Source organism: Tinamus guttatus, unplaced genomic scaffold, assembly GCF_059628265.1.
Source record: "Tinamus guttatus ecotype Peru unplaced genomic scaffold, ASM5962826v1 Tinamus_guttatus_pri_ptg000942l, whole genome shotgun sequence".
NCBI lineage: Eukaryota > Metazoa > Chordata > Aves > Tinamiformes > Tinamidae > Tinamus > Tinamus guttatus.
The window spans coordinates 1,174,159-1,197,611 of NW_028289476.1; the positions used below are offsets into that span (position 1 = coordinate 1,174,159).

The following is a 23,453-nucleotide window of genomic DNA, read 5'->3' on the forward strand; positions in this document are numbered from 1 at the left end:
GGCTCCACAAGCAGAGAAGGCAGGTATAGGGCTAAAAGGTACCTGGGAATTTACCTTCTGGCTGGGTGAAGCAGAGACTGGTTGCTTGGACACAGATGTCTCCTTTGAGGACTTAAGGAGAGACATACTTTGTGAGGGTCCTACATCCTGATGCTCTTGGGGAAGAGACTGGCAGATACTTGTCTCATCTGGACATCTACTACCAGGAAAATGAATTTGTAGGTGCAGGCAGGAGGAGGTGGTCTGTGGCAGACTTCTGTGGTGTGCTGTTAGGAGCAACCCCCTGCGTAAGGTCTGGCAGTTGCAGCTGATGCCAAAAGGTGTCTGTAGACCTTTCGCTACCACAGGGATCCTCCTGTACTTGCTATGTCACTGGAGCCAGGAGGTCGGTGTGATGGCTGTGTAGTGTAAGTGCAAATGTGAACATCTTCTGGCATGTTGGCTGTGAGCTTCTACCTCAGCTCACCTCTTGGCAAGGCGGAAAGCTGGGAGCTGTGATGGCAGACTGGGAAGGATGCTGCTGGGCCAACTCCTTGAGTTGGGGAAGCCCTGACTGGTGTGACTCTCTGGGACACTAATCCCCTGGGTGCAGGGGCAAGCCCTTCCTGGCCTCCCTGAATGCTGCAATAGCTTTGAAGCTGCTGCTCTGGCCCTAGTGCCCATGGGTGATGTACTCCTGTCGCGGTGCTGCGAAGGCAGGGATAGGACTTGGTAATAAGGAGCAGGAGGAAGTCTCCAGCATGGAGATGGACCAGCAGTGCTTCCTCTGCTCAGGCCACGGCCTAATCTTCGGTGCTGTCCCGTTGGGTCTGGGTTTATCTTCACCCATGCGCTTCCTGCTCAGTTGCGCAGAAACCAGCGCCTGTCCCTGCTTTCCTCCTCGCTCAAATGCTTTCCTGCCCCGACCGCAGCGGCTGGGCTGAGCCCCATTAAGATTCCTCTGCTCAACGTGGGGGAAGAGCAAATGTTTTTCGGGGGTGGGAAGGGGGGCTCGATCCAGCTCTAAGCAGTTGTGTAAAACATCCCAGCCTGGTGGCCTCACACCGGTGCTCAGCTGGATTGGGCTGTCTTGGGACTTGCCCCTTGTGTCTGTGTCCCCCTCATCCCTGGGTGAATGGGATGTTGTCCCTTGAGTGTTTCATGCAAAAGACTAATTTGAGAGGAACATGCTTGAAAGACTCCTTGCTCCAAGTGCTGGAGGAGGACTGTGCTTCAAGACTGGTTCAAGGCTGCTTTGATCCTCAGGGATATGGCCTAGGTGAACATCTTCCCCCGTCACAGCTGCTGGTGACTTTGCTGGTCTGTTCTTTCTGCCTGGAGCAGCTCTTGGACTGATCCTGCCCCTGGGCTCAGCCATAGCCTTCCTGCTGGCCCTGCAAACTGTCTGAGGATGTTATAACTCTGCCAGCACTGGAGTTGTGAGGAGGCAGCCAGCTTGTGCAGCCTTCTCTACTGCCAAGTGCTGGTGGTGGGGAAACTGAGGCATGGGTGGTGAAGGAACCTGTTAATGAGGCTGCTCCCCTTGGGAGGCATAATCTGTAGCACTGGGTCTGCTCTGCCTTCCTGCCAAGCTGCAGCTGGCAGCAGATCAGCTTCATCAGCCTCTCTGCACCGGCTGCCCCCTCCCTTGTGTTTTCTAGGGGATTTTGCATGCTGAGGAGCAAAACTGCCCAGCACTAGGTCTCCCTAAAGTAGTGGCAGGAACTCTTCATCCTCTGGGCTGATCTGGAGCAGTGTGATTAGGGTGCCAGTCACTGTGAAGTCGTTAATCTCTATGGTCGGCTTTCCAAACGTTTCCCTCTCTGCAGCCTTGTTTTGCAAGCTCGGTTCCTCGTGTTTTGCAGCCGTGCCTTATAAGTCCCGGCTCCTAGAGCAGCCTGCAGCCTTGCTGCATTCCAGCAGCCTCGCGTCAAGTGGCCCCAGCTGCGTTGTGTCCAGGACTGGGGTTTGGCAGGGCTGCTGTGGCTCTGCAAGCGACCCTGGGGCTGCTGCCCTGCTCCCGGGGAGCTGGTGCCAGCGGGGAGCCCCACGTCCCTCCCAGGATGTGCAGCAGAGTGGGATGCTCTGTTGCAAGCAGTGTCTGAGATGATTTGGCTGTGCTTGTAGCCATGTAGGTCTTGACCATGAGCAGCCATTCTGAAAAGCTTATTTCCATTGCTTGTTTTGGAATATTGGTGCTTAGAGGGCTTTCCCCACTGCAGGTCCTCGCATGGGAATAGCTGAGCCAGGAAGCTGGTGGCTGTGGGACAACCTGGGTCATGGACTGAGCCCTCATTCCCCTAGCGCATGGGCCAGGGGATCCCCTGCTAGGTAGGGACCTCCTTTGGGGCGCTGTGTGGCAGCTTGTCACCTGCAGCGTGGTGCTGGCCTCCCTTGGCATGCTGCAGTGGCACCAGGAAAAGGCTCAGTGCAGAACCAGGTGCTGTTCCTGTGGAAATGCTGGTGTGCCCGAGTGGGTGGCTCTGCGCAAACCAGCAGGTACCTGTTTGCAGCTGTGGGTAGTTTCCTTGGAGAGGGTGGCAGTCTGGTGGCCTGGGGGTGGACGAGGCTGTTGAGCATGGTCCTGCTTCTGAAATTGTGATGAGCTGCCCTTTGGCATCTACTAACCTCTGGCTATGAAGGCTTGTGTGCTCCAGGTGCTGGGAGAGTGGCCCCAGGATCTGGATAGCTGGGGAGGGGGCAGAGCGGCCACAGCTGCGCAGAAGTATGGCTGGAGGTAATGCAGATAAGAGATTAATCTTGCAGAAGATAATTCTTGCAGAAGATCCTGCCTCACTTGCTTCCCGGAGGATTTGGAGCAGTCTCTTCACTAAATCCCCGCGCTAGAGAACTACCAGAGCAGCCTTCCAGGAGATAGGTACTTGTGCCTTTGCAGCTAACATTTTTGACATACTTCGACCCTTGCTGGGCTGCAGGGCAGTGTCTGGCTCCCCTTGGGACTCTGTGTTGAGAGCTTTTATTTAAGGGTTATGGCCTTCTGGGGGAGGTGGGCAGGGCAAGGCTCGTGCTGACCTCCTGGCTGGGATGGAGCTGTGGTAGGAGGACACAGACACAGCCGTTTAACTGTTGGAGCCTTGGTGCTTAGCACCAGGCTGTGGTTGTGCTAAGTACCCATACACAAATGTCCCAGGCCTGTTATGGGAGATACAGCTGTGTAAAGGCTGCTTTAGAGCTCTTGAGTTGAGTAATAAGTGTCACTGTCCTTGTTCTTCCCTGCTTCTGTGTGGGAGCTCTGCTAGGATCCTCCCTCTTTAGGAAATGGCCTAGTTGGTCTTGTCCCCTTTGGCACAGATCCTGTTTTCCATGGCTCTGCTCCATCTCGGAGCGCTTGGACAGGGGACATCCCCTGAGGGGGGCAGGGATGGGGAAGGGAAGTGTTCTCCGACAGCGTGACCCTGCCGGGCTGTCCTCGGGAAGAGCGGCTCCCTGCCTCGCTGCCCTCCTCCTCCGGGGAGCAGGGGGAGAGTAGCGGACAGCAGTTTTTCCAAGTGAGATGGGGTTGCCCTGACCTGGTATCCTGTCTCGAGTGGCCAGGAGCAAAGTCTAAGGAAGAGCCCCTGAACGAGATATTCCTGGAAAGCCATTTCCGCTGCATCTCCCAGTGCCTGCTGATGATGAACTTTGGTCTGGGCAATTTCTACTCCAGATCTACAGGGGTACTTTATTTATTTTTGTCCTGTGACTTGCTCTGTGGGGTGGCTGGAACCAGGGCTGTCTGCAGCATCCAAGATGTGTGCAGACTATGTGCTTAGACTGGCAAGATGCTTCCCTTCCTGACTGCAGCTGCTCGCATGTCTATACCTGGTCCTGAGCTGAGCAAACATCTCCTGTCGGACTTAGCTTGCTCTGGTCACGTCTCTTGAATGTATGACCTGGGTCTCTTGGCCTCACCTCCTTGAGCAACTTTGGTTTGTCACTTATTCCTGTCCACATTGGATGTGCTGAATTGCAGTGGTTTCAGAAAACCAACCATGTGATCTCACCATTTAACACCCTGCTCTTCTATGCGGGGATCTTCCTTTAATCTTTCCTGATGTTTCTGGGGAAAAGTTGTTTGAAGATCTTAGTTGGTAAAGTTTGGGGAACAGCTGTCCTGGGATTCCTTGGACTTTCTTCAGGACATATCAGTCCTTAGTGGGTGCTGTGGGCTGCCTGGCATGCCCCCTCCAAAGCTATGGATCATGAGACCATGCCTGAAGGCTGAGGGATGTCTTCTGTGAGCAAGAGAGTGTATCCTGCTACTGTCCTTGGCAGTGACTTACAGGAACAGCTTTAGAAGCTTGTTGCCTCTGACAAAGAGCTTTCCTAGGCACCTGCATTGCTCTGTTCAAGTTCTCATAAGGGCTCTGAGTAGCTGGCTTTTCTCCTTCCCCAGGCAACTGCACATCTTCCATTCTGTCACGCCTGTCGCAAAGACTTACCGAGCGACGCATCACAGGACCATTTAGAGACCCAACAGGGATGTAGATTTCTATCTGCTTGGAAGAAACATCCATTCAGGGGTCTAAGCACACTCAAATCCTGAAATATTGAAAAGGAACAGTGCTTTCACATGGCTGAGGCACATGTGTGTGCAGTGTGGTGGCACACTCTGCCCCTGCTAGCGATGGCCCTGAGTCTTGTGGGAACACACAGGAGACGCTCTGCATTGCCGAGCTGCAAGCGCCAGCGTCTTTGAGGGGCAGTCTCGGCTTGCTTGCTGCAGTTGCCTGCTCTACCCGTCCACAAACTGGCCCTGGAGGGGCCACCAAATGAGGGGCTGGGTTGGCCAGTGAGATGGCAGGACTAAACCTGGGCCTGTGAAGCATTCCTGGAGTGCTCCAGCTTTTGTTCTGCCCTGTTTAGTGGGGCAGGGTGCTACCTTAGCTGTACCAAGCAATCAGGGCGTGCAGAGACTAGAGAAGAGGTTTCTGGTGTTGGCAAGGGGGATGACCAGCAGTTGCATCCCTTGATCGGTCTTGAGGCAGTGGCTTAGAAAAGCAGGCAGGAACCTGCTGCAGGGACAGCAGCCCTCAGTCTTGGCAGTCATGAGGAGGAAGAGGGACAATGTGTGCCAAGGCTTTTGTGACTGCTCTCCCTACTGGAGACTCACGCTGCTCCCGGAGGCAATGTGGAAGGTGTAACTGCCCTTGCAGGACTGTCCTGGTTAAAGCGCTTGGAGAAGACACTTTTGTGTTTCCTCTCAGAAGCAGGAGAAACCTTCCCGCTTTGAGGAGTCTGTGTGAAGCATCCTGTACTTGTGTGAGGTTTTGCTGCCCCCAAAGAGTTACAGGGTGCAAAGGCTCTGATGCATCTTCCTATGTTTTCAGGCTGTGGCGCAGGAGCAGGGTGAGAGTGTGCTGCTTGGTTTTGTGGGAAAAGAGGTATAATGAGGTGTCAGATACAACTCGGTCCCTCTGGGGAAGGGGAAACAGCTGAGCTGAAATTAAAATATGGGAGCAGGATGTTTCTGCACTGGAAATGTGACAGGGTCACTTTGAACTAGAAGCAGGTCAACAGATTGGCTTTGGCACCATGTTCCTGGTCCTGCTATGTTCCCAGCTGGTGGCTGTATTGTTCTACAGCCTGGAAGCGTCTGGCTGCTGGTGCCATTCTGAGTGTTCAGACATCCATGTTGTCCCATGACCTTCCAGTGGCTTGTTTGGGACTGGCTCAGTGGGTGTCATCCATGTAGAAAGAAAAGCAAGGAACACGGAGCTTCATCTTTCCATATTTTTATCCTCCTTTTCTTCTCTCAGTGCTGGCCAAGCTATGATGCGGTCTCCTGGTCCTTGCTAATGACTGTACTTGTGTTGGTGACCTCTGTAGTGCAGTTTCCCTTTCCAGCTCTCTGATTTACAAAGTCTTGGTAAATGCATCATGCTGCTTCCTATGGAAATAGGCTGCCAGCCAAGAGCTCCCAGTCAAGGAGGTGGTGGTTGTGATGGCCTGGCTGTCAAGCAATGCTCCTAGGCCATGTGGCCTTTAGTACTGCTCCTTCCAGGTTAATCATGTGAGCTATCTATTGAAATCTTTTTCTGGTATTATACTTGTGCTTTTGAATGATGTCAAGTGCTTTTATAGCTTAGGACTTTAATGGCTTGGGAGAAGCAGCAGTCTCCTTGGACTTGCTGTACTACTGATGGCTTCTGGCTGGCTGCAACAAGACACCATAAGAGCTGACTTGTGGGTGTCATCTGAAGGGTCTGCTGTGCCTTGGGGAAAGAGCAGGGACAGACCCCAGATTCTCCTAACAATGTCCTAGGGCTCTTGGAGAGATCCAGGATGCCTATATGGTGGTGAGGTGACTTTCCAGCAACAGCTGCTGAAATGGCATTCTAGGATGGGCTAAGGAAAGGAGGTCTAACATGGGAATGTGCTTCCCTTTATGTAGGGCTGAGAGAACTGGGGATTTTATCAGTCTCTTCTGGAGTGTTTTGTGTCAGCTTTTGCTCTTCTAGATTAGACATTGCCAAATGCACAAGTAATCTTTCCAAGCTTCAGCACACATTGAGATCCAGTCAGGGACTATGCGGCCGCTGTCCAAACTCTGTTCAACCCAAACTTGCTCTCCTGTGGTCCTGAATCTATCTTGTAAAGGTCTAAATCTCTTGCTGGAAATAAGGAGAGGACTTAATGTATCTGATAGAGGAAAATACTTCTGTAATGTAGGTGAGTGTTGTTATCTGTGAGGCTGCCTTTGGCAGGTGACTGCCTTCATTGCACACAGCTTCTGAAGCATGTCTGCAGTCTACTCCCCTTCTGGTACTAAACATCTCCTTTCATTAATCTCATTGGCCTCTCCCCTAGGTACGGACGCTGTTTGTCAGTGGCCTTCCTGTGGACATCAAACCCAGAGAGCTTTACCTGCTCTTCCGACCATTCAAGGTAAGAAGGTTTGTCTTGCCAAAGCTGCCCCAAGGAGCATGCGGTTCTGAGCGCTGCCTGGGGTGCTGAGTGAGCAGCCTCCACAGCGAGGCTGTGTTTTCACTGTGGCTGCTGTGAACTGGAGGCTTGCAGCTCTGGGAGAAGCACACCAGCCTGCTGCTCTTGACAGGACAAGAGCAACATGGCAAAGAGACTAAACAAGATCTGTGACTTAGCTCTGCTTGAGCGCTTTCAAACCTGGGCTTTCATGGGGAAGACACTGTTTTGTGGCTAAAGAAACCTGTGAGAGGGAAGCAAGGATTAAGTGGGAAACAGGACCTTTTGTGAAAGCTTTGGGAACCTGATAGGAAGCCAGCATGGTATCGCACAGGTTGCATTCAGCAAGGTAGCCTCCCTTGGAACCTGGTGATGAAATCATCCCATCTCCAGTGAAGGCTGCATGGTCAGCCCTGCTGCCCTATTGGACCAGCCCTGAGTACTTCCTTGGCTCCAGGATGTATCCTCATGGACCAGGCTCTGACTGTGTAACTGTCCATCCTTGGCTGGTCTTTCTCTTTGGCCACACAGCAGGTTGGATGGCTTTCCTCCTTCCATGTACAGGTACTTTTGATTATTGTAAAGTGTAGTTGTGGCTCCAAGCAGCTAGTGCAGGTGTATGGAAGCTGCTGAGGGTTGCATGAAGAAATTTCCTGAATACATGGACTTGCTCCATATGATATCACCATAAGTTGCAGAAAGGTCATTTGATGAGCATGGCGTGTCCTGAGGGTCCTTTGCCCTGTACCAACCGACCTTCAGCTGCACTGTACTAGTTGGAGGGCACCTGCCCTTTTGGGGAGAGGGGATGTGAATGCCAACTGTCTGTATTTGCAGGGTAAGGGATAACTTGCAAAGCACTCAGTGTGGTTTGCTTTGGGATGCTTCAATTCAGTCATGTCCTATCTGGATACCAACCATGGCTTTACAGCCAGTGGACTGCCCTTGGGGAAAGTGGGTGGCTTCTTGCCAAGCAAGTGCTGAAACCCACAAGCCAGTCCATGCCCAAGATGATGGTTATGTCCTGAGACTCGCAATAGGCCCAGTCAGGGTAGCAGCATGTCTCCATGTTTGATTTTGAAGGGCTCATGCAGGTTATCTGGCTGTACCTATGCAAGACCTGGGAAGCCAGATGCATGGCCAGTGAAGACCTGCATGAAAACAAACTTCTTACTAAGGAATCTTTTTTCACATCCCTCAAGTACAGGGTTCTCTGTGCTCCACAGGTGATAGCCAGGTGAAACTCTATTAGAAGCTTCATGAAGAACAGGAAAATTGATCCCTTTCCAAAGGGACAGAATGAATCGGCTGAGATACCAGCTCTGCTACTAGATTAATCTCAACGTGTTCTTTTGATGGGGAAGTAGAGGCCAGCTCCTTAGGAAAAGAGATGTATATGATACCTTCAGCAAACCCAGCCTTTCAAAGACTTAGTGCTGCAGGGGCTCCTGATGCTGTCATATCATGTCTTGCTTGTAGTTTTGCTTCTTCAGGAAGCTGATACTGACTTGTTTTCCTCCCTTCTCCAGGGTTATGAAGGGTCACTGATCAAGCTAACATCGAAGCAGGTACCTCTTTCCTCCTGCCTGGGTACTTTTGGTTTTGACTAGAAGAAAACTAAACTTGCTGAGAGGGAAGGTGAAATGGATGCAATGTCATTGTGTGGGGTATTGTGTTCAATGTACACAGCTGGACTGTGCTCATACACCTGGTCCGGGTGGCCCCAGGCACTTGGCATATGCCAGATGTGTCTATCTTCTCTAGCTGTGTTGAGCTGTGTGAGCTGCTGCCTGTGCTCAGCCCTCACTGGGTGACACCTGATGTTTCACTCTGTTCTGACAGAAACCTTCTGCTATCCCATTCTGACTCTTTGGCAAGATAGCTGTGGTCAGAACTGCAACTTGTGGGCTGGGGGATGCTGCTGAGAAGTGCCCCCAGGTGTAGGAGCACTGAAGCATTTGGTGTAGTGGGAGCAGGTGGAGAGCAGGAGTCTTGAACCTCTAGCTCTGTGCAAGGTGCCTTTTGTAAACTCTGGTGGTCTCCTTGGATTCCTGTAAGTTGAGACATAAAGGTTGGCAGGGTAATCTGAAGAGATGGAAGAATGACTCAAACTGCAAATCTGAAACTCGGACTGAAAATTGGCATTATTTCTTCTAGCCAGTTGGTTTTGTGACCTTTGACAGCCGGGCTGGTGCAGAAGCAGCGAAGAACGCCTTAAATGTGAGTACGTGATATACTGGGAGCCCCAGGGAGGGCTGAGCTGAGCCATACGCTCAGCTGTGGGTAGACTGACACTAGCCTTGTCTGTGATATAGGAAGGGCCAAGCTTCCTAGCTCCCTGTAGCCATGGGGCAATATGCAACTGAGGCCTTCTCATGCTGTACTGAAGCACATAGAGCTTTACTCACATTTAACGTAGTCTGGTGGTGAGAAGTTTTGTGACAGAGCTAATCTGTCATATGGCCATGAGACTTGCTTGGTGCTGGTGGCCTTGTTAAAGCTTTGCTTACTAAATGCCCTGATGAAAAGTGTGTGGCAGTTCAGTAGAGCAGGGCATTGCCCTGGACTTTGGCCCACAGAGCCTCTGCAGCTGGAAATTGCCTGCTTCAGGAAGGCATGGAATAAGGAAATATGCCTCCCATGTTCCTGTCTCCATGGCAGGACATGAGGCAGGGCCAAAGCTGTCTGGTATTGGGCTCCTTAGCGTATTCACCACAAACTGCTGCAGCTCAGAAAGGGACATGAGCAATGTGGCAGGTACTGCCACTATCCGCATCCTGTGCGGCCTCACAGAAGTTAGTGGGATCTAGGCAGTGAAACCTGCTCAGATGCTTCTGCCCTGCTGCAGAGCCTGCCTCTGGAAGCTGGGCATGTGGCTGTGCCTCTGCCCAGGTTAGCAGTTGGTATATCGGTACTTCCTAGCCCAGCTCCTGCAAAGTAAGATCCTCACTGGCCACTGTTGGTAGCGGTAATGGCTATGCCTGCTGGTGAACTGCACGTGGAAAGCAGTGCTGCATCTTGGTGATAATAGTGGGCCCTTTCCTGGTTGTATGGTCCTAACTCAGTTGAATGTGGAAGCACAAACCTGTGGGATCTTGAGTGTTGCACTGTGCATGTGACTGCAGCACGGTGGGCTCTGCTCCCCAGTTAGACTTTGCTCCCTAAGTAGATGCAGCCTCTTCTTGGACTGGAAACCTCCCTGCTGAGAGACTCCTATGCTTTCTCCTGCCGCAGGGCATCCGCTTCGACCCAGAGAACCCCCAGACCTTGCGGTTAGAGTTTGCTAAAGCCAACACAAAGATGGCCAAGAGCAAGCTGATGGCCACACCAAACCCCACCAATATCCACCCTGCCCTGGGCGCACACTTCATTGCACGAGACCCCTGTGAGTATGCTGGGAGGCAGCATGAGGCTGTGCCTTGTCCAACCCGGGAGGTGCCTGGCACCAGGAGTGCTGGTGTTGGGGCTTGACCTAGCCAGGATGGAAAGGACCTCTCTTACTCCTGTACAGTCAGGCTGAAGTTTGCCCAGTGCACTAAGGCCAGCATGCTAGTTGCTGGAGAATAACGGGCATCCAGCAAAGTTTCTGGCCAATGCTGCAACCACTGTGAGAACAAGAGATGTTTTTTGTAGGTGAAGTGATGCCACTCAAGTGCTTAAATTATCTCTAGATGCAAAGCAGCAAGGGCCGGTCCTGTGCCGTGCACCCTTGATGTAGCACTATGGGGCAAGCAGCCCTGCTGTGGGTTGTCAGGCAGCCCTGGTGCCATGGAGAGCCTCACCTTCTCCGTCATCCTGCAATGCCAGCCGAGTGCTGTGTGCCTAAGACCCCATGCCATTCACTGTGGGGCCCTCAGCAAGGGTCGAGCTGCCCTCCTGGGCTTTCCTGGGAAGCTGGAGGAGCAGTTGGTTACAGTGACATTGCAGGAGAATACCTTGCTGCTATATTTTAAACTTCACCAGGAGGGCAGTGCAGGTTTTCACTGAGTTGCAAATGCAGAGGCTTTTATGTAGGCTATTGGGACCAAATACTAAAATGCTGTCACCTTGTGTCCTCCTTCTCTAGATGACCTGACTGGAGCAGCTCTCATTCCAGCATCCCCAGAAGCATGGGCTCCCTACCCCCTGTACACCACGGAGCTAACCCCTGCCATCCCCCATGCCGCGTTCACGTACCCAGCGGCTGCTGCTGCGGCTGCTGCTCTTCACGCTCAGGTGAGTCGCCCCGGGCCTCCCTTGCTAAGAACTGAGCTCTCCTCTCTCCCCATCTCCTGGTGCTTATCCCCTTGGGTCTCTGCTTGGTTGGTTTGACCCTGGCCTCTGCACCTTGACTCTTGGGCCTATTCCTGGCTGAAGTGTGTGAGACCCCCTAGCCCTGAACAAACCGCAGGGGAAATATTAAAGCACTGGCTACTGAGTAAACAGGCGGCCTGGGTGCAATTGGAGCTCAGTGCTGATCTGTGACCCTATGGGTCCAGCCTGCTTCCCTGCTAGAGGCAGGCAGCTGGGGAAAGTCAATGCTCAATTTTGGCTGGCTCTGCTGGCTTCTGTGGCCAAAGAACTGTATTGTGGGACTGCTGTGAGGAAATGCTACATACCAGTGAATGAAATAGCTATGAAATGTCCTCCTTGAAATTGGAAGTTGCAGTGAAGGCTGCAGCTTAGCTTGCTGCTGAAGCCAGGGCTCACCTGGAACCTACTTGGGCTACATGACTTGGACATACTTTTGAAGCTGAAGTGCATGTCCTATAGGACATGAGTTATCAGAGTCCTAACGCAGCAAGGGTCAGGAGGTCTGTTCATGGGGTGGTGCTAGCCCCTCTGGATGTGAGTTGTGTATGGATATATGGAGATGCTGGCAGTGCTGCATCTGGCTGCCTGGTATCCAAGAGGATCTGCTTGCTGACAGCTAAGGTATAGGGATGTCTGTGCTTTAGTGCTTTAACATACTGAGACCAACACCCTTGCTGAACATAAATGACCCAAAACTGGAAATGCAAGGAGAAAGCCCAAACTGGATAAATAGAGATGATTTCTTCTAGTTCCAAGTTAATATGCTTGTTTTGGGGCACTGGAATAGGAGAAACTGTGAGCCCTGACCCTACCCTTCCTGGTGTTATGCACTGACTGCACTTCGTTTGATTTGGTCTCTGCTCCTGTTAACAGTGTCATGGGGAGCCAGGGCAGTGGTGACTCTAGGCTTAGTCCACAGAACATCAGGGTTTAACTCCTACTCTGCCCATCCTGCCAGGCAGGGTGTTGCCCTGCTTGAGTCTTCCCTGCTTAGCTGGAAGGGAAGAGGAGCTGTGTCCTCTCCTCTTGTCCACCTGTGTGACAGTTCAGTCAACCTCCACATGCTTCTGCAAGCATCTTGACTGTGTAACTGTCTAGCTTCAACACAAGCATGTTTTCTCAAAGCTATATAGAGAAACTGGAGGGGATGCAAGCTGCTGGCCAGCCTAGACTTGTCTGTCTTGTCCCTCATTTGCTTGCAGGTCTCTGCTGCTATTGTCCTGCCAGGGAGGTAGTTTTGGGCTGAGTTTCCTACAGGGTAGGTGAGAAGTATGTGAGGCCCAGGACAGGGCCAGGCACTGACCTGCTGTTTCAGGGGTCTCTAGAGCCATGTTGTTCTTTGAGGTAGGCTAGTCCTTTGTTGTATATTGACCGCTCCCAGCTGAAGAGCTGTGTTTGCTGGCCTTGTCCAGCAGTTATCAATGGTGCCGATGGCTACTGGAGCATCTCTGTCTATGCTCTGCTCCTGGGTAGCCCAGGGGAGTAGACTTCTCTTCCCTCCCCTGCCCCTCGCATGGGGCAGTGGAGATAAGGGTGCTGTTGCTGACTGAATTACCCATGTCAGGAAGGGCTGGGAAAGCCCACTCTGGATGGCAGAGATGGCTGAGGGATGTGAAGCCATTACTGTGGATCCTTCAGAGATAATCACTTGTGTGCAGAGACTGTAAACGCAGTCCCAAGCCACAGTGAAGCTTTACCCAAGATTTCATAGAGTATGGTCGGGGAGGAGCAGTTCTGCCCTGCTGAAACAGGGGGGCATCAAGGAGGCCTTCAGCCAGATCTTCTCCCTTTGGGGTGTGAGGTTTTAGCTCCTGCCATCCAGCTGACAGGTTACTCATCCAGGATAGACAGCTTTGCTATCTAAGCTTTCTGGCCTGAAGAGTTGACCCCCTTAGAGACCCATATGTGCCCATAAGCCCTGGGGAGCTAATGCAGCCCTTCCAGGCTGTGGTCGTGGCCGGAGCCAGCAGTCTGCTGAAGAGCAGCCAGGCCAGCCGAGTAGTTCAGCAGCTCCTCAGCGCTGAGCTTGAGCTGACGATGACCTCACAGGGAGATGTTGTGGAGCAGTATATGTTACCCATAAAGTTTTATGGAGTTAAACATTACTCAGGCTGGCAGTTCTGAGCTGCCTGATCTGTAGGCTTGGAGTCCTTTCCCTTGCAGAGCTGAGGCAGGGTGGAGTGAGCTGGTGAGCTGACTTTTGCTCATGAACTGGGCTAAAAGATATAACGTTGGTTGTGGTGTGCTGAGCCCTGTGCTCTTGCCAGTGGGGACTGGTTCACCTCACTACAGTGGCATGGGGAATGTGTACTGTTCTCCAGGGTAGCAGCTCCTCCTCCTCCTCCTCCTGGGATCAATGTTGGTTGGAAGAAGCTCATGGGGGTGGCTGGAGCTGCAGCAGCTCTGTAACTATTAGCCCTAGGAAGAGCACCTATTAGGAGGCAGCAACTGAGCAGAGACCTTGTAGCAAAAGGTTTAAGCTTCAAGCGCCTGGATGCTCATCCTCTGGCTGCTCCATGCTGCAGTCTGGTAGTGGACAGGAACGAAGGTGGCTGCTCTGTCATCTACTTGTGTGACCTCTTCAAGAGCTGCTCGGAGGGCAGGAGATGGCACAAGACTGCCTTGGCCTCAGTCTGTACACCAGGAGTCCTTGGTAAGCTGCTTGCAGACTAGACTGACTGCTACTCCTGTGCTGCTGTGTTGTGGCAGTGCTCTCTCCAGGCTGATGTAGCTGTGACTGTGACCCGAGCCTGCCTGCTGAAAACCTCTGCCCATGGGAACTCCGTTGACTTTTAAGATTGTCCCGTTTGCCTTCCCTTCCTCCCACCCTCTCTCAAATCCCTCCTTTGATGTCCCTAGTGAACTCCAGCCATGATGCCAGCGCAGGCTAGTCCCGAAGCTCAGAGCTGTCCCTGGAGATGGGACACCCTAGTGATGCCTTATTGCAGCTAGTGGAGTGGCTGTACTACAGCTCCATTCCTAGAAGTGTTAAGCATGATGGCAGCCACGTCTGGGAAGACTGGTAAGGTAACCATCTCTCCTCCAAGGTGCACCATGGGATTTGCAAGCTTCTGCCCATCTCTTTAGCCCATCTCCTTGGCAACCCAGTGCATGGGCCTCACGCTACCCACCCACCAGAGCCTGGAGAATGAGATGCCAGGCGTTCTTTCTAACCCACATCTCCGACTTGGCAGCACACGACATGGCGCACACAGCATGGCACCATCTTACATCAGCTCCTCCCAGCTGAGCCAGGCTCGGCCAGGTCCCACCTGCGGGAGGGGGAAGCAGCCTGGTCGAGCCAGGGTAGAGACAACCCTGCCTCTCTGTGCGAAAGAAACCTTGTCTCTCCCCCAACCACAACCCTTCAAGGGCAACCAGAAATACACCCTGACCTCACTCCTGGCACACGGTGGGGGAGGTGAGTGACGTGATACCTGAAGCACACAACTAAATTCTACCGGGCACGTTAGACAACAGCACTTGCCAGTCACTTTATTCCAGGATTGCATACCGGGACAGACCTGACCTTAATGATGGGTCTAATCTCACCTCTTTCCTCTTCAGTTACTGGAAATGAAGCCAGCTTCTACCTTGAGCTTGGCTTCTCTTTGCAGCCTGAAGTTACAGGCAGGATGCAGCTCTTGTGAGCCATAACACAGGAGTCTGGGAGGATGGGAATTGTATAGGAACTTGGGAGCTTGGGGAGGGGTGGAATTGGCCTTGCCTGGGAATAGATGGTTTGGAGGATGGTTGCTGTGGCCAGCACTTACTGAAATCTTGGGATTTGTGTGGTGTTATGCTTCTGGTCTCTGACTCATATTTCTCCTGCAGTGGTTCTTGACAAGCTTTTAAAAATAAATAATTATTTTGCTTTTTGGTAGTGATGTTGGGGCAAGGGGAGCCATCAAAGATGGGGACTGAGGACTGCCTTTGGCAGATGTGCAGGACTGTGGGATGCACACATGTTGAGTTGGCCCCTGGAAAAGGGCTGGGCTTGACACCAGGACAGAGGCAAGGTTACAGCTTGTCTGTTTTTCCTTAGACCTGGCAAAGAGTTTCATTTAGGGCCTTTGTGATGAAATCAGGCTGTGTTGTCTGTGATGTAAAACTGCTTATTTTGGAGTGCCTCTAACTCGAGCTCTGAGCAGACAGTAGGGAGATAGCAGGGGCCCTCACTACTCTGGGAACTCTTGAGTGAAGAGATCCTTCCAACTTGGCAGCACCTCTGAAAGCAGGAATCTGTTGTGTGTCAGACTTGCTCTGGAGAGCAAAGCAGAACCTGGAAGTGCCTGATCATGAGTACATGGGTGGAGATGGTGGTGGCCACCACTGGGTACTTGTAAGGAAGTCAGGTTAACCTGTTGGGTAGCTGGAGCCTGCCTGTAGTAGATGTTTCTAAGGCAGGAAGCAGATCATGGAGTGAAAGGTCAAAGCTTCCTATGCTATTAGAGATGGACTGGCAAGATGCCCTCAGCCTCTGCATCACTATCCATGGCAGCGGCCTTGTCTGGAGGCTGAGTGGATTGTGGTGGTGGCCATCTGAAGCTGGGACCTGCCTAAGTAAGCAGAGAAAGGTGGGCACAGTCCCCAGGTCTGCTCTGTGTCTATGTGGAGGTGAGGAGTCCAGCAGGACCCTGAGGCATCCCAGCACTGAATGGAGGTAGAGCCCATTGATGGAAAGGGAGGTCAGTGCTTTGAGTAATTCTTCACCCTTTCTTTCCTGACTGCTGCCCCAACTAGCTTGGAGCAAATTACTTCTCCTGAGAAGTGGCTGCTGTTGTGGATGGACGTGTGGCTTGTTCCAGGAGTGCAGCCTGCTGTTGGCGCTGCAGAGTGGAGAACATGGGCCGTTTCCTCTGGGGATGGGCTTGGCTGATGTGCTCCTCAAGTACCTGGCTCCAGTTGAGATGCTATTTGTTGGGCTGTATGAGTGTGTGGGTGCCACTAGCCTGGCAATGAGCAGTGGGCATCTGTGTGACCTACTAGATTGCAGAGGTCCTATCTGTACCGCTGAGCCCTGGCCTGCCTTTAGGGTCCCCTCTGTGAAGGCTCCTGGGCTTCATGTTGTGGTAGCCGAGCTGGGTATGTTATCATGAGCTGTAGCATTAGGCTGCCTTGAGGGCCAAGGGAGTACAGGGCGCTACATGTTGAAATGACATGTCTGTCGAAATGCCTCTTCTATGCACCAAAGAGGATCAGAGCCTGTCCTTTCCTGCAGTGCTCCTCAACAGGGTGTGAGGCATGCTCATCCTTCAGCTCTCCTTGACCATAACTGCCTAGAGACACACATGGATACAGCTGCAGCAAGCTTTCCCTGATGTAGGTTGAGCTGCTTGGGTCTTGCAACAGTGCGCAAGCATTTGGATACTTATCTCCTCGCTGCCTTAACTCGGATGGCTTGAGCGAAGCATCTGCTGTTGAAGTTGGAAGGACCTGGCTAAAGAGCATTAATAGATAATGTTTGTTTCCTTGGTTGCATCTTTGCAGGCTGTTCTTGACTGTGAGGGTGAGATGGCAGCTTGGGGGTTCCCATCATCTGTTACTGTCTGGAGCAGAGCAGCTCTTGCTGAACCCCTCCGGAGTCTGTTCAAGTCCTGTACCATTACTTCCCCCAACCCACAGGGGTAATGACTGACATAAACAGCATGTTCCCCTCTGTGTTGCAAAGTGCTTTCAGCTTGCCAGCATGAGGCTGTTTAAATAAGGCAATTTGAAGAGGTATTTCTGCAAGTCTGCAGGTAGTGACTAGATGCAGCTTTTGAACCAGCTTGTTGGGGTCCTACCAGCTCCCAGGAGCAAAACAAAGTGGTTTGTCTCTACCTGCACAAGGAGGTTTTTTCCTCGTACCAGAGGACACATGCACCTGGCTGTGGCTGTGTCAGTTTCAGTGCTAGGTGTAGTTCCAAGCATATCCCCAGGATGCATGGGTTGACTGCTGAGTAAAGATGACCAGGCTTAAAGTGACTAAGGAAGAAAGACATAGACTATCTGTGGCTTGAGGATGGATGTGGGTACTTGGTGTGTGACCCCCGCTCACCCCTCCCTGCCTTGGCCTTTTCTACAGAAGGAATTGCTTTCCATATGTGCAGAAGCTTGAACTTGGAGCATAATTGGGAGAGGTGTTGAAGAACTGCAAGGAAAGCGAAGCCCTGATGGGGCTTTATACATATATATATATATATATATATATATATATAATTCCACAGCTGTTCATCACTTCTTTATGGTTTAGGTAGTTCTGATGCTGTGCCGTAGCAAGGGAGGAGTCCAAGTCTCTGGGTGTTTCACTCAGTCTCTTTATTGTGGCTTGAATGTGGCCGATGAAGGCACAAATTAAACTTTTTTTTTCCTCCTGTTTTCTGGAACAGATTTTGCATCTTGCAGTGTGAGGCTAGCTGAAGTCAGCTGGTGGTCTCTTGACCCTATAGGCAGGAGATGTTTGCAGTGGTGTGGTTGGACTCCTTTCCAACTGTGAGCTAATGTGGCTCTAGAAACAACTGCATGCTTTCCAGTAAAAGCCTCCCTTGCTTTGCTTTTCCAGCCCAGTGTTGGATGTCTGTGTCTCCATTTGCTCTTTCTCAGCATCCCCCTTGACAGACACTGTATTTTTGAGGGGTAACATATCTTCTCCAGGAAAGCATTCTGACTTGTCCTGCTGGGTTGTAGTCATCTGAGACCCCCTAGGAGATCTCTTGTGCATCTGGTCTCCTCTTTCAAATCACACCAGGAGTTCTCTCCACAGTGCCTCCTCCTGGCAAAGGCAAGGTGCTTAAGACACCTTGAGGGACATGAAGAGAATAGTTGGCAGATCCCACCATCTGAAATGTCCTCTGGGTTCCTCTTGGCTAGGTGTTGCCTCTAATCTAGTTCCTCCAGTGCTTTATGCTGTCTTTCAAGCATCCCTCCTAGTAAGGGGATGTTCCTGCCTGTTCTTCCTGTGGTCTGAAAAACCTGGCAGGTCACCCTGAAAGCCTTTCACAGCTTTTGCCTGTGCTCAGGATCACCACATCTGCATGTGTTCCTGACTTCTAGGCTGACCTTCTCTGGCTGCTGGGCTTGTGCTCAGAGGAGCATGTGGCTGCTCTTGCCCTTGTGCAGCCACGTAAGACAAGCAGGGTGTATGGCAGGTGGGGCATATTAGGCTGGTGGGGTTGTGCATCAGACCTGTGGGAGGAAGGCAAGGAGCAGCAGCAGTGTAGGTTTACTTAGTGCCAGAGTTGAGAATGTCACTTGGTTTAGGAGAAACACAAGGCTGGTTGAAACTGGAGGTGCTAGAGGCTTGGAGTAAAGGGTAGACATAAGGCAAGAGCTAGTTCATCCAGTTTAGACCTCTTCAGCAGGCCAACAAGGGCTGCTAGGCTTGGGGAGTGGGGTGGGGGGCTGCCTGTCTTGCACAGCTGCTGTGCCTGCTTATAATAAGCTGCACTGCTCGTCCTGATCCCAGGGCTGGGGGTGTGGGATGGAGGCTGTTCTTGGGGTTAAGCACTTGCAGCCCTGTGGACGAATGGGGAGTTTCCTGTTGCTGCTGGGCGGGAGGAAACTAATTCCAGCTGTCTAGGGGAAGGATGTCAGAGTGGGAGACATCCTCCAGGGAGGAGAGCTGCAGCCCACTGGTGGCTGAGGATAAGTGGCTTGGCTGAGCAAGCACCCTCCCCAAGGACAGGGTTGAGGGGAGAAGTGACCCTGGCACTGGCTGCTGCTGTGGTGGTCCCTCAAGGTGCATCAGTGATACTACTGCTGTGAGTCTTTCTGGCCTGTGTTACTGCAAGGAGATACCATGGTAGAGAGCAACACAGTGCTCCCAAGTTGGAGAGTTGAGGCTGCAGCTAAGCTGGGTCCCTTTCACAGGTAGGCAATAGGCCCTGGCACTTTATGTAAGGATGCTGTGGCATCAACATCTGAGTTAGCTGCATCTGTAACATCTGCATCTCTGTGCAAAGCCTCTAACTTCTCCATCAGGTGATGGATCTCTCTGCTTTTTCCAGGGATAAGGGGAACAGGGTTTAAAGGGACAACTGAGGCTACATCTGGCATGGGAAGGGATGATGAGCCTTGGAAGATCCTTGTGTTCAGCTCTGTCTGCTCTGAAGACCTGTGACATAGCTTTGGAAGGTCCCGTGCAGCTAGGGTCTCTAGCCTGGCACTCATGCTGCTTTTCTCCTAAACCTCTCTGCCAATGTCCAGCACTGTTCTTCTGCATCAAGATTTATATTGCACATACCATCCACTGTAGCCGTCAGCTCATTAGCTTCTAGGCAGTTGAACAGACAGCTGATATTCCGTTTCTCTCAACCTGCAGTGGATTTCTTGATGTCTCTTGTTTAGAACTTGCATGGGAGACCTGACTAGCAAGGAGGCTGTTGGGAATCACCCTTGCTGAAACTGCAGTATTGCACAGCCATGTAGAGGTTAATCCAACTGGGAAGTTGGTGCAAAATTAGATGTCTGGGCCGTGACTATTGCTTTCCCATTCCCCAAAGAGACTTGAGATCTTGCCTCAAGAAAGTCTACCCATCCCCAGTTGGGTGCCCTTTCTCAATGGGAGAATACCATATGCTGAGTATGGAGGGGCAGTTGTTTGGCTGGTCTGGGTCTGGAAAGGCTGTAGGTGTGTTTGTTTTTTATTTCCTTCTTCTCTGGACCTAGAGTTCCTGGGTGGTCTGGTAAGGGGCAGAACTAATGCTGAATTCTTTGGATTTTTTTTCTGCCTTTCCCCTACCTGTCTTGGGGGTAAACTCCTCCCTTCTGCTGGTACTCAGGAATATACCTGCTGTTCTTGATGTCTGCCTGCACTGAAGCTGTGCCTTCCTCCTACCAGCTAAGGAGAGGGAAGAGGGAGATGGCAGCTGTGTTTCTGTTCGCTCTGCAAACAGCAGCAGGACTGAGCTCCACTATCTGCTTCTGCCGTTGGATATGTGTTCAGTCAAGGGGCACAAATTAATCTCCCTCTGCTCCGAGATACAAAGCTGCTAACTCAGTCCAGCCTGATGTAGTTCTGTGGTCTGAATAGGAGCATCTGGATGTCTGATGCTGTTCAATGGGATAATGTTAACTTGCAGGACTTACTGACAGGCTGGAATGTCGGTTCAGCTACTGTTCATGTCCCTGGTTTTCAGGTGCCAGTCCAGCAGTCCTGAGCAGTAGGTGCTGCAGCAAAGACCTGCTAGGTGAGCCTGAGTCTTGCAGGCTGGCAGCTCTGCCAGCTGTCCCCATCATGTAAGAGCAATGGTTTGCTTGGCTCCCCTTCGTATGGCTGTGTTGGTGCTTCAAAAGCACCATGAGCCTCTCTTGTGGTGCATGAGGCACTTCTTGCCTTCTGCGTGTCACAGGAAAGTTGTCTGGCTTAAACGCTGTGTCTTGGTGTTTCCCTTGTTGGTCAAAGGCAGAGTGCTCACCGGCTCAGGGTGACACATGCCAGCTGTGAGTGTCTTCTGTCCTGCCTCAACAGAGGAAAGCTGTGAAATGGGAATGTGTGTTTGGGATAGGGAACAGCACTTGCCCTTGGAGTGAAACTTACAGCCTGGTGGCAAGGAACACTTCTAGCTAGAACGTTGTCGCTCTTCGCATTGTAGTGAGACTGTGGCCAGTTGTGTGTGCTCTAAGTGTGTGTGCCCTAACACTGCTCTTTGGGATGGGGGATCTTCTCTATTTGCTGCAGCCAGAGGTGCTGAACTGGGACTGTGACAGCTCTCTTCCTCCCTCTGAATTTCCAGGGTAGCTCAGTGCCATTGCCTGTAGCAGTGGTTTGAGGTTTGGGTGACACCATCAGGCAGAAGGTGTGGGAGATGTTGCAGCATCCGCCAAGATGGGCTGCTGGCCCTTTCCTAGATGTGTGTGACCTCATGGTGCTCCTCAAGTGAGGATCTGGCACCTGGGGCTGGCATGTCAAGCAGCCTGGCTTTGGACACTGTCTCAGGAAACCCCATCTCCTCCTTTGTCCTTTGGAGAGACCTGGGAGCTAAGAAACCAGGATCGACCGCCGCTGACGGCTCTCCGCTGTGCCTTTCTCTTCCAGATGCGCTGGTATCCTCCCTCCGAAGCTACCCAGCAAGGATGGAAGTCCCGTCAGTTTTGTTAGCTCCTTAGTAAGTAACAGCTGGCCCCGGGGAGCAGGGAAGGGGAGCTGGGCGGCCAGGCCCCGCTCACGGCCGCTCCTCTCTCGCAGAGCCCTCTCCTTCCTCGGCTCGGTGTTCCTCCTCCCCGCTGCCCCGGAGGGACGGCCGCGCCAGGGACTGTGGCTCGCACGGGCCTGCTCGTGGGGCCAAGGCGGCCGCGGCAAGGCCAACCTCAGCCCGGGCCTCGACTGCGGCCACCGCCTCCCCCTCCTCTCTCCCCCGGGCGGCTCGGCCGAAGGAATCGAAAGGCCGTGGGTTTTTTTGCATGTTTTTCTGGCATGAATTAAAACACTTAACTTGTGTCCGTGTGAGTGTAAGTTTGTTTGTTCTAGCGTTTGTGTCACCGTAGCAACAGGTCTCGGCCCAGCGGTGGATCCAGGCGAGGGTTTTTTCTTTTCCTTTTTTCCTTTTTTTTATTTTTTTATTTTTATTTTTTTATTTTTTTCAGCTTGCTTTGGTGGAGACTTGGCTTTTTGGGAAATACTGTCCTTGTCTCACCCCTTGTCCCACCTCCGCTGACTCCCCCTTCCCAGTATGCCCAGAAGAATTCAAAAAATGTTTTTTCTTTTTTCTTTTTTTTTTTTTTTTCCTTCAAGTACGATGCACTGGGTTTCTGTTCTCATCCATGCTCCATATTTTTTTTTAAAGTCAGGGTTATTATAATATTATTATTATTTTCCTCAGACTTCTATATATAGAACAGCTGTAAAATATCTAACTTTTTGCCTTTTTTTGTTGTGTTTTTCTTTCTTTTCCACATCCTTCTGATTGGAGCAAATCCAGTCCTGCCAAATAATCAGCCATCCTTATGGGAATACCGAACAAAAAATAAAAATAATAATAAGAAAGTACGAGTATTTTTGTACCATGTGTAATAAGGAAATATTTATGCATCATAAAGAGTTTCTGGTGTGTTTGTGTGCAATTAATTATTATTATTAAAGAGAAATTGTAATCTTGTAAGATAAGTTAATGTTTAGTTTAAAAAATACAAACAAAAAGCTTGAAAGAGAAGGATTGTCTTCTGTAACGATGATTCAGTCAGGCATAGTATATGAGAAATTGTGCAATTTTTTGTTGTTTTAGCATCTTCTTGCTTGGTATTGAAGTGCTTTGAGTATTATCCGACCATGGCTGTCTCGCTTGTATTAAGAGTTGAGAATAAGTTGCTATAATTGCTGATCCTATGAGAATGTGAAACTGGATAATATATGAAATGCAAATGAAACAAAAATATACCCAGAGGCTGCTGTGACTCTTCTGCTGTTGTCTGGAGTCTTTTCTTCCAGGGTTTGGGACAGGGGATGCTGTGGCCCTTGAGCCTGGCCTCATGGGGTGCACATGGCCCAGGACACCTGGGCGGTCTCCTGCAGCAAAGGTGGTGGTGCTGCCTGCTGCATGCGCAACACTGGGATGAGGGGGGTCCTTCTGTCCCCAGGCTGAGCTCCTATGGAAGCCTCTGACAGGGCAAGCACAAGGGGAGGCTTGGTGGGTTTTTTTTCCTCTTTTGTTTAGGCTTGCTGTTTTTTTTGGCATTCTCGGGTGCCTGGGGTGGGAGCAGAGGGCCTCTCCTCCATGCCAGCACTGATCCTCCCTGCATGTGCTGCACTCGGGAGATGCCCATAGAAGGGAAATGGCCTTGGAGGTACCAGCATCACTGCTGAGCTCCTCCTCCTCCCTCTCTGGCCGTGTGCCCCAGGCTCAGAAAAGAGAGCAGCCCTGGATCCTGCGTTGTCTTCTGCCCTTATCTCTACCTGCATCCAAGAGTCCTGGGACTGAGAGCCTTAGGGGGCAGAGGGATGAGCCTGTGATGAGAGCTGGGAGACTCTGTCACCCTGTGAGTGCCGCTACCCTCAGCGAGCCCCCTGCGTGCTGCTGCCTTGCTGATGTCCACAGCCCTCCCACGCAGCTTCCCAGCCCCTGGGCTTGGTGTTTTCCTTCCTCCCTAGCACTTCGAGGGCAGCGTGGGGCTGCTCAGTGGAGGCCAGAAGCGAAAGGGGAGAGAGAGAGAGAGAAAGAGAGAGGAGGAAAAAAAAAAAGCAGGAGAGAGGAGAGAAAAAAAAAAAAAAAAAAAGGTCTAAAAATATCCTTGCTGGCCCTTGTGCCTGGGAACATGCTTGGGCCGGGAATTGCAGCAGG

At 51.6% G+C, this 23,453-nt stretch overlaps 1 protein-coding gene across 2 annotated transcripts in view; it reads left to right on the forward strand.

Annotated features, from left to right (window-relative positions):
* The window catches only part of RBPMS2 (RNA binding protein, mRNA processing factor 2), a 28,378-nt gene extending 7,094 nt beyond the window's left edge, over positions 1-21,284 (forward strand). Inside the window, exons 2-8 of one of the 2 annotated variants that reach the window (XR_015914206.1) lie at positions 6,790-6,867; positions 8,433-8,471; positions 9,061-9,123; positions 10,138-10,288; positions 10,970-11,118; positions 14,056-14,218; positions 21,215-21,274. Coding sequence is in view for 1 of the 2 variants with exons in the window: in XM_088538220.1 (XP_088394346.1) it covers positions 6,790-6,867; positions 8,433-8,471; positions 9,061-9,123; positions 10,138-10,288; positions 10,970-11,118; positions 21,215-21,277 (543 nt within the window). In the remaining variant the exon portion in view is untranslated. Of the gene's footprint in view, positions 1-6,789; positions 6,868-8,432; positions 8,472-9,060; positions 9,124-10,137; positions 10,289-10,969; positions 11,119-14,055; positions 14,219-21,214 lie in introns of both variants that reach the window. The other variant, XM_088538220.1, reaches the window with a different exon arrangement.
* The last annotated feature ends 2,169 nt before the right edge of the window (positions 21,285-23,453 follow it).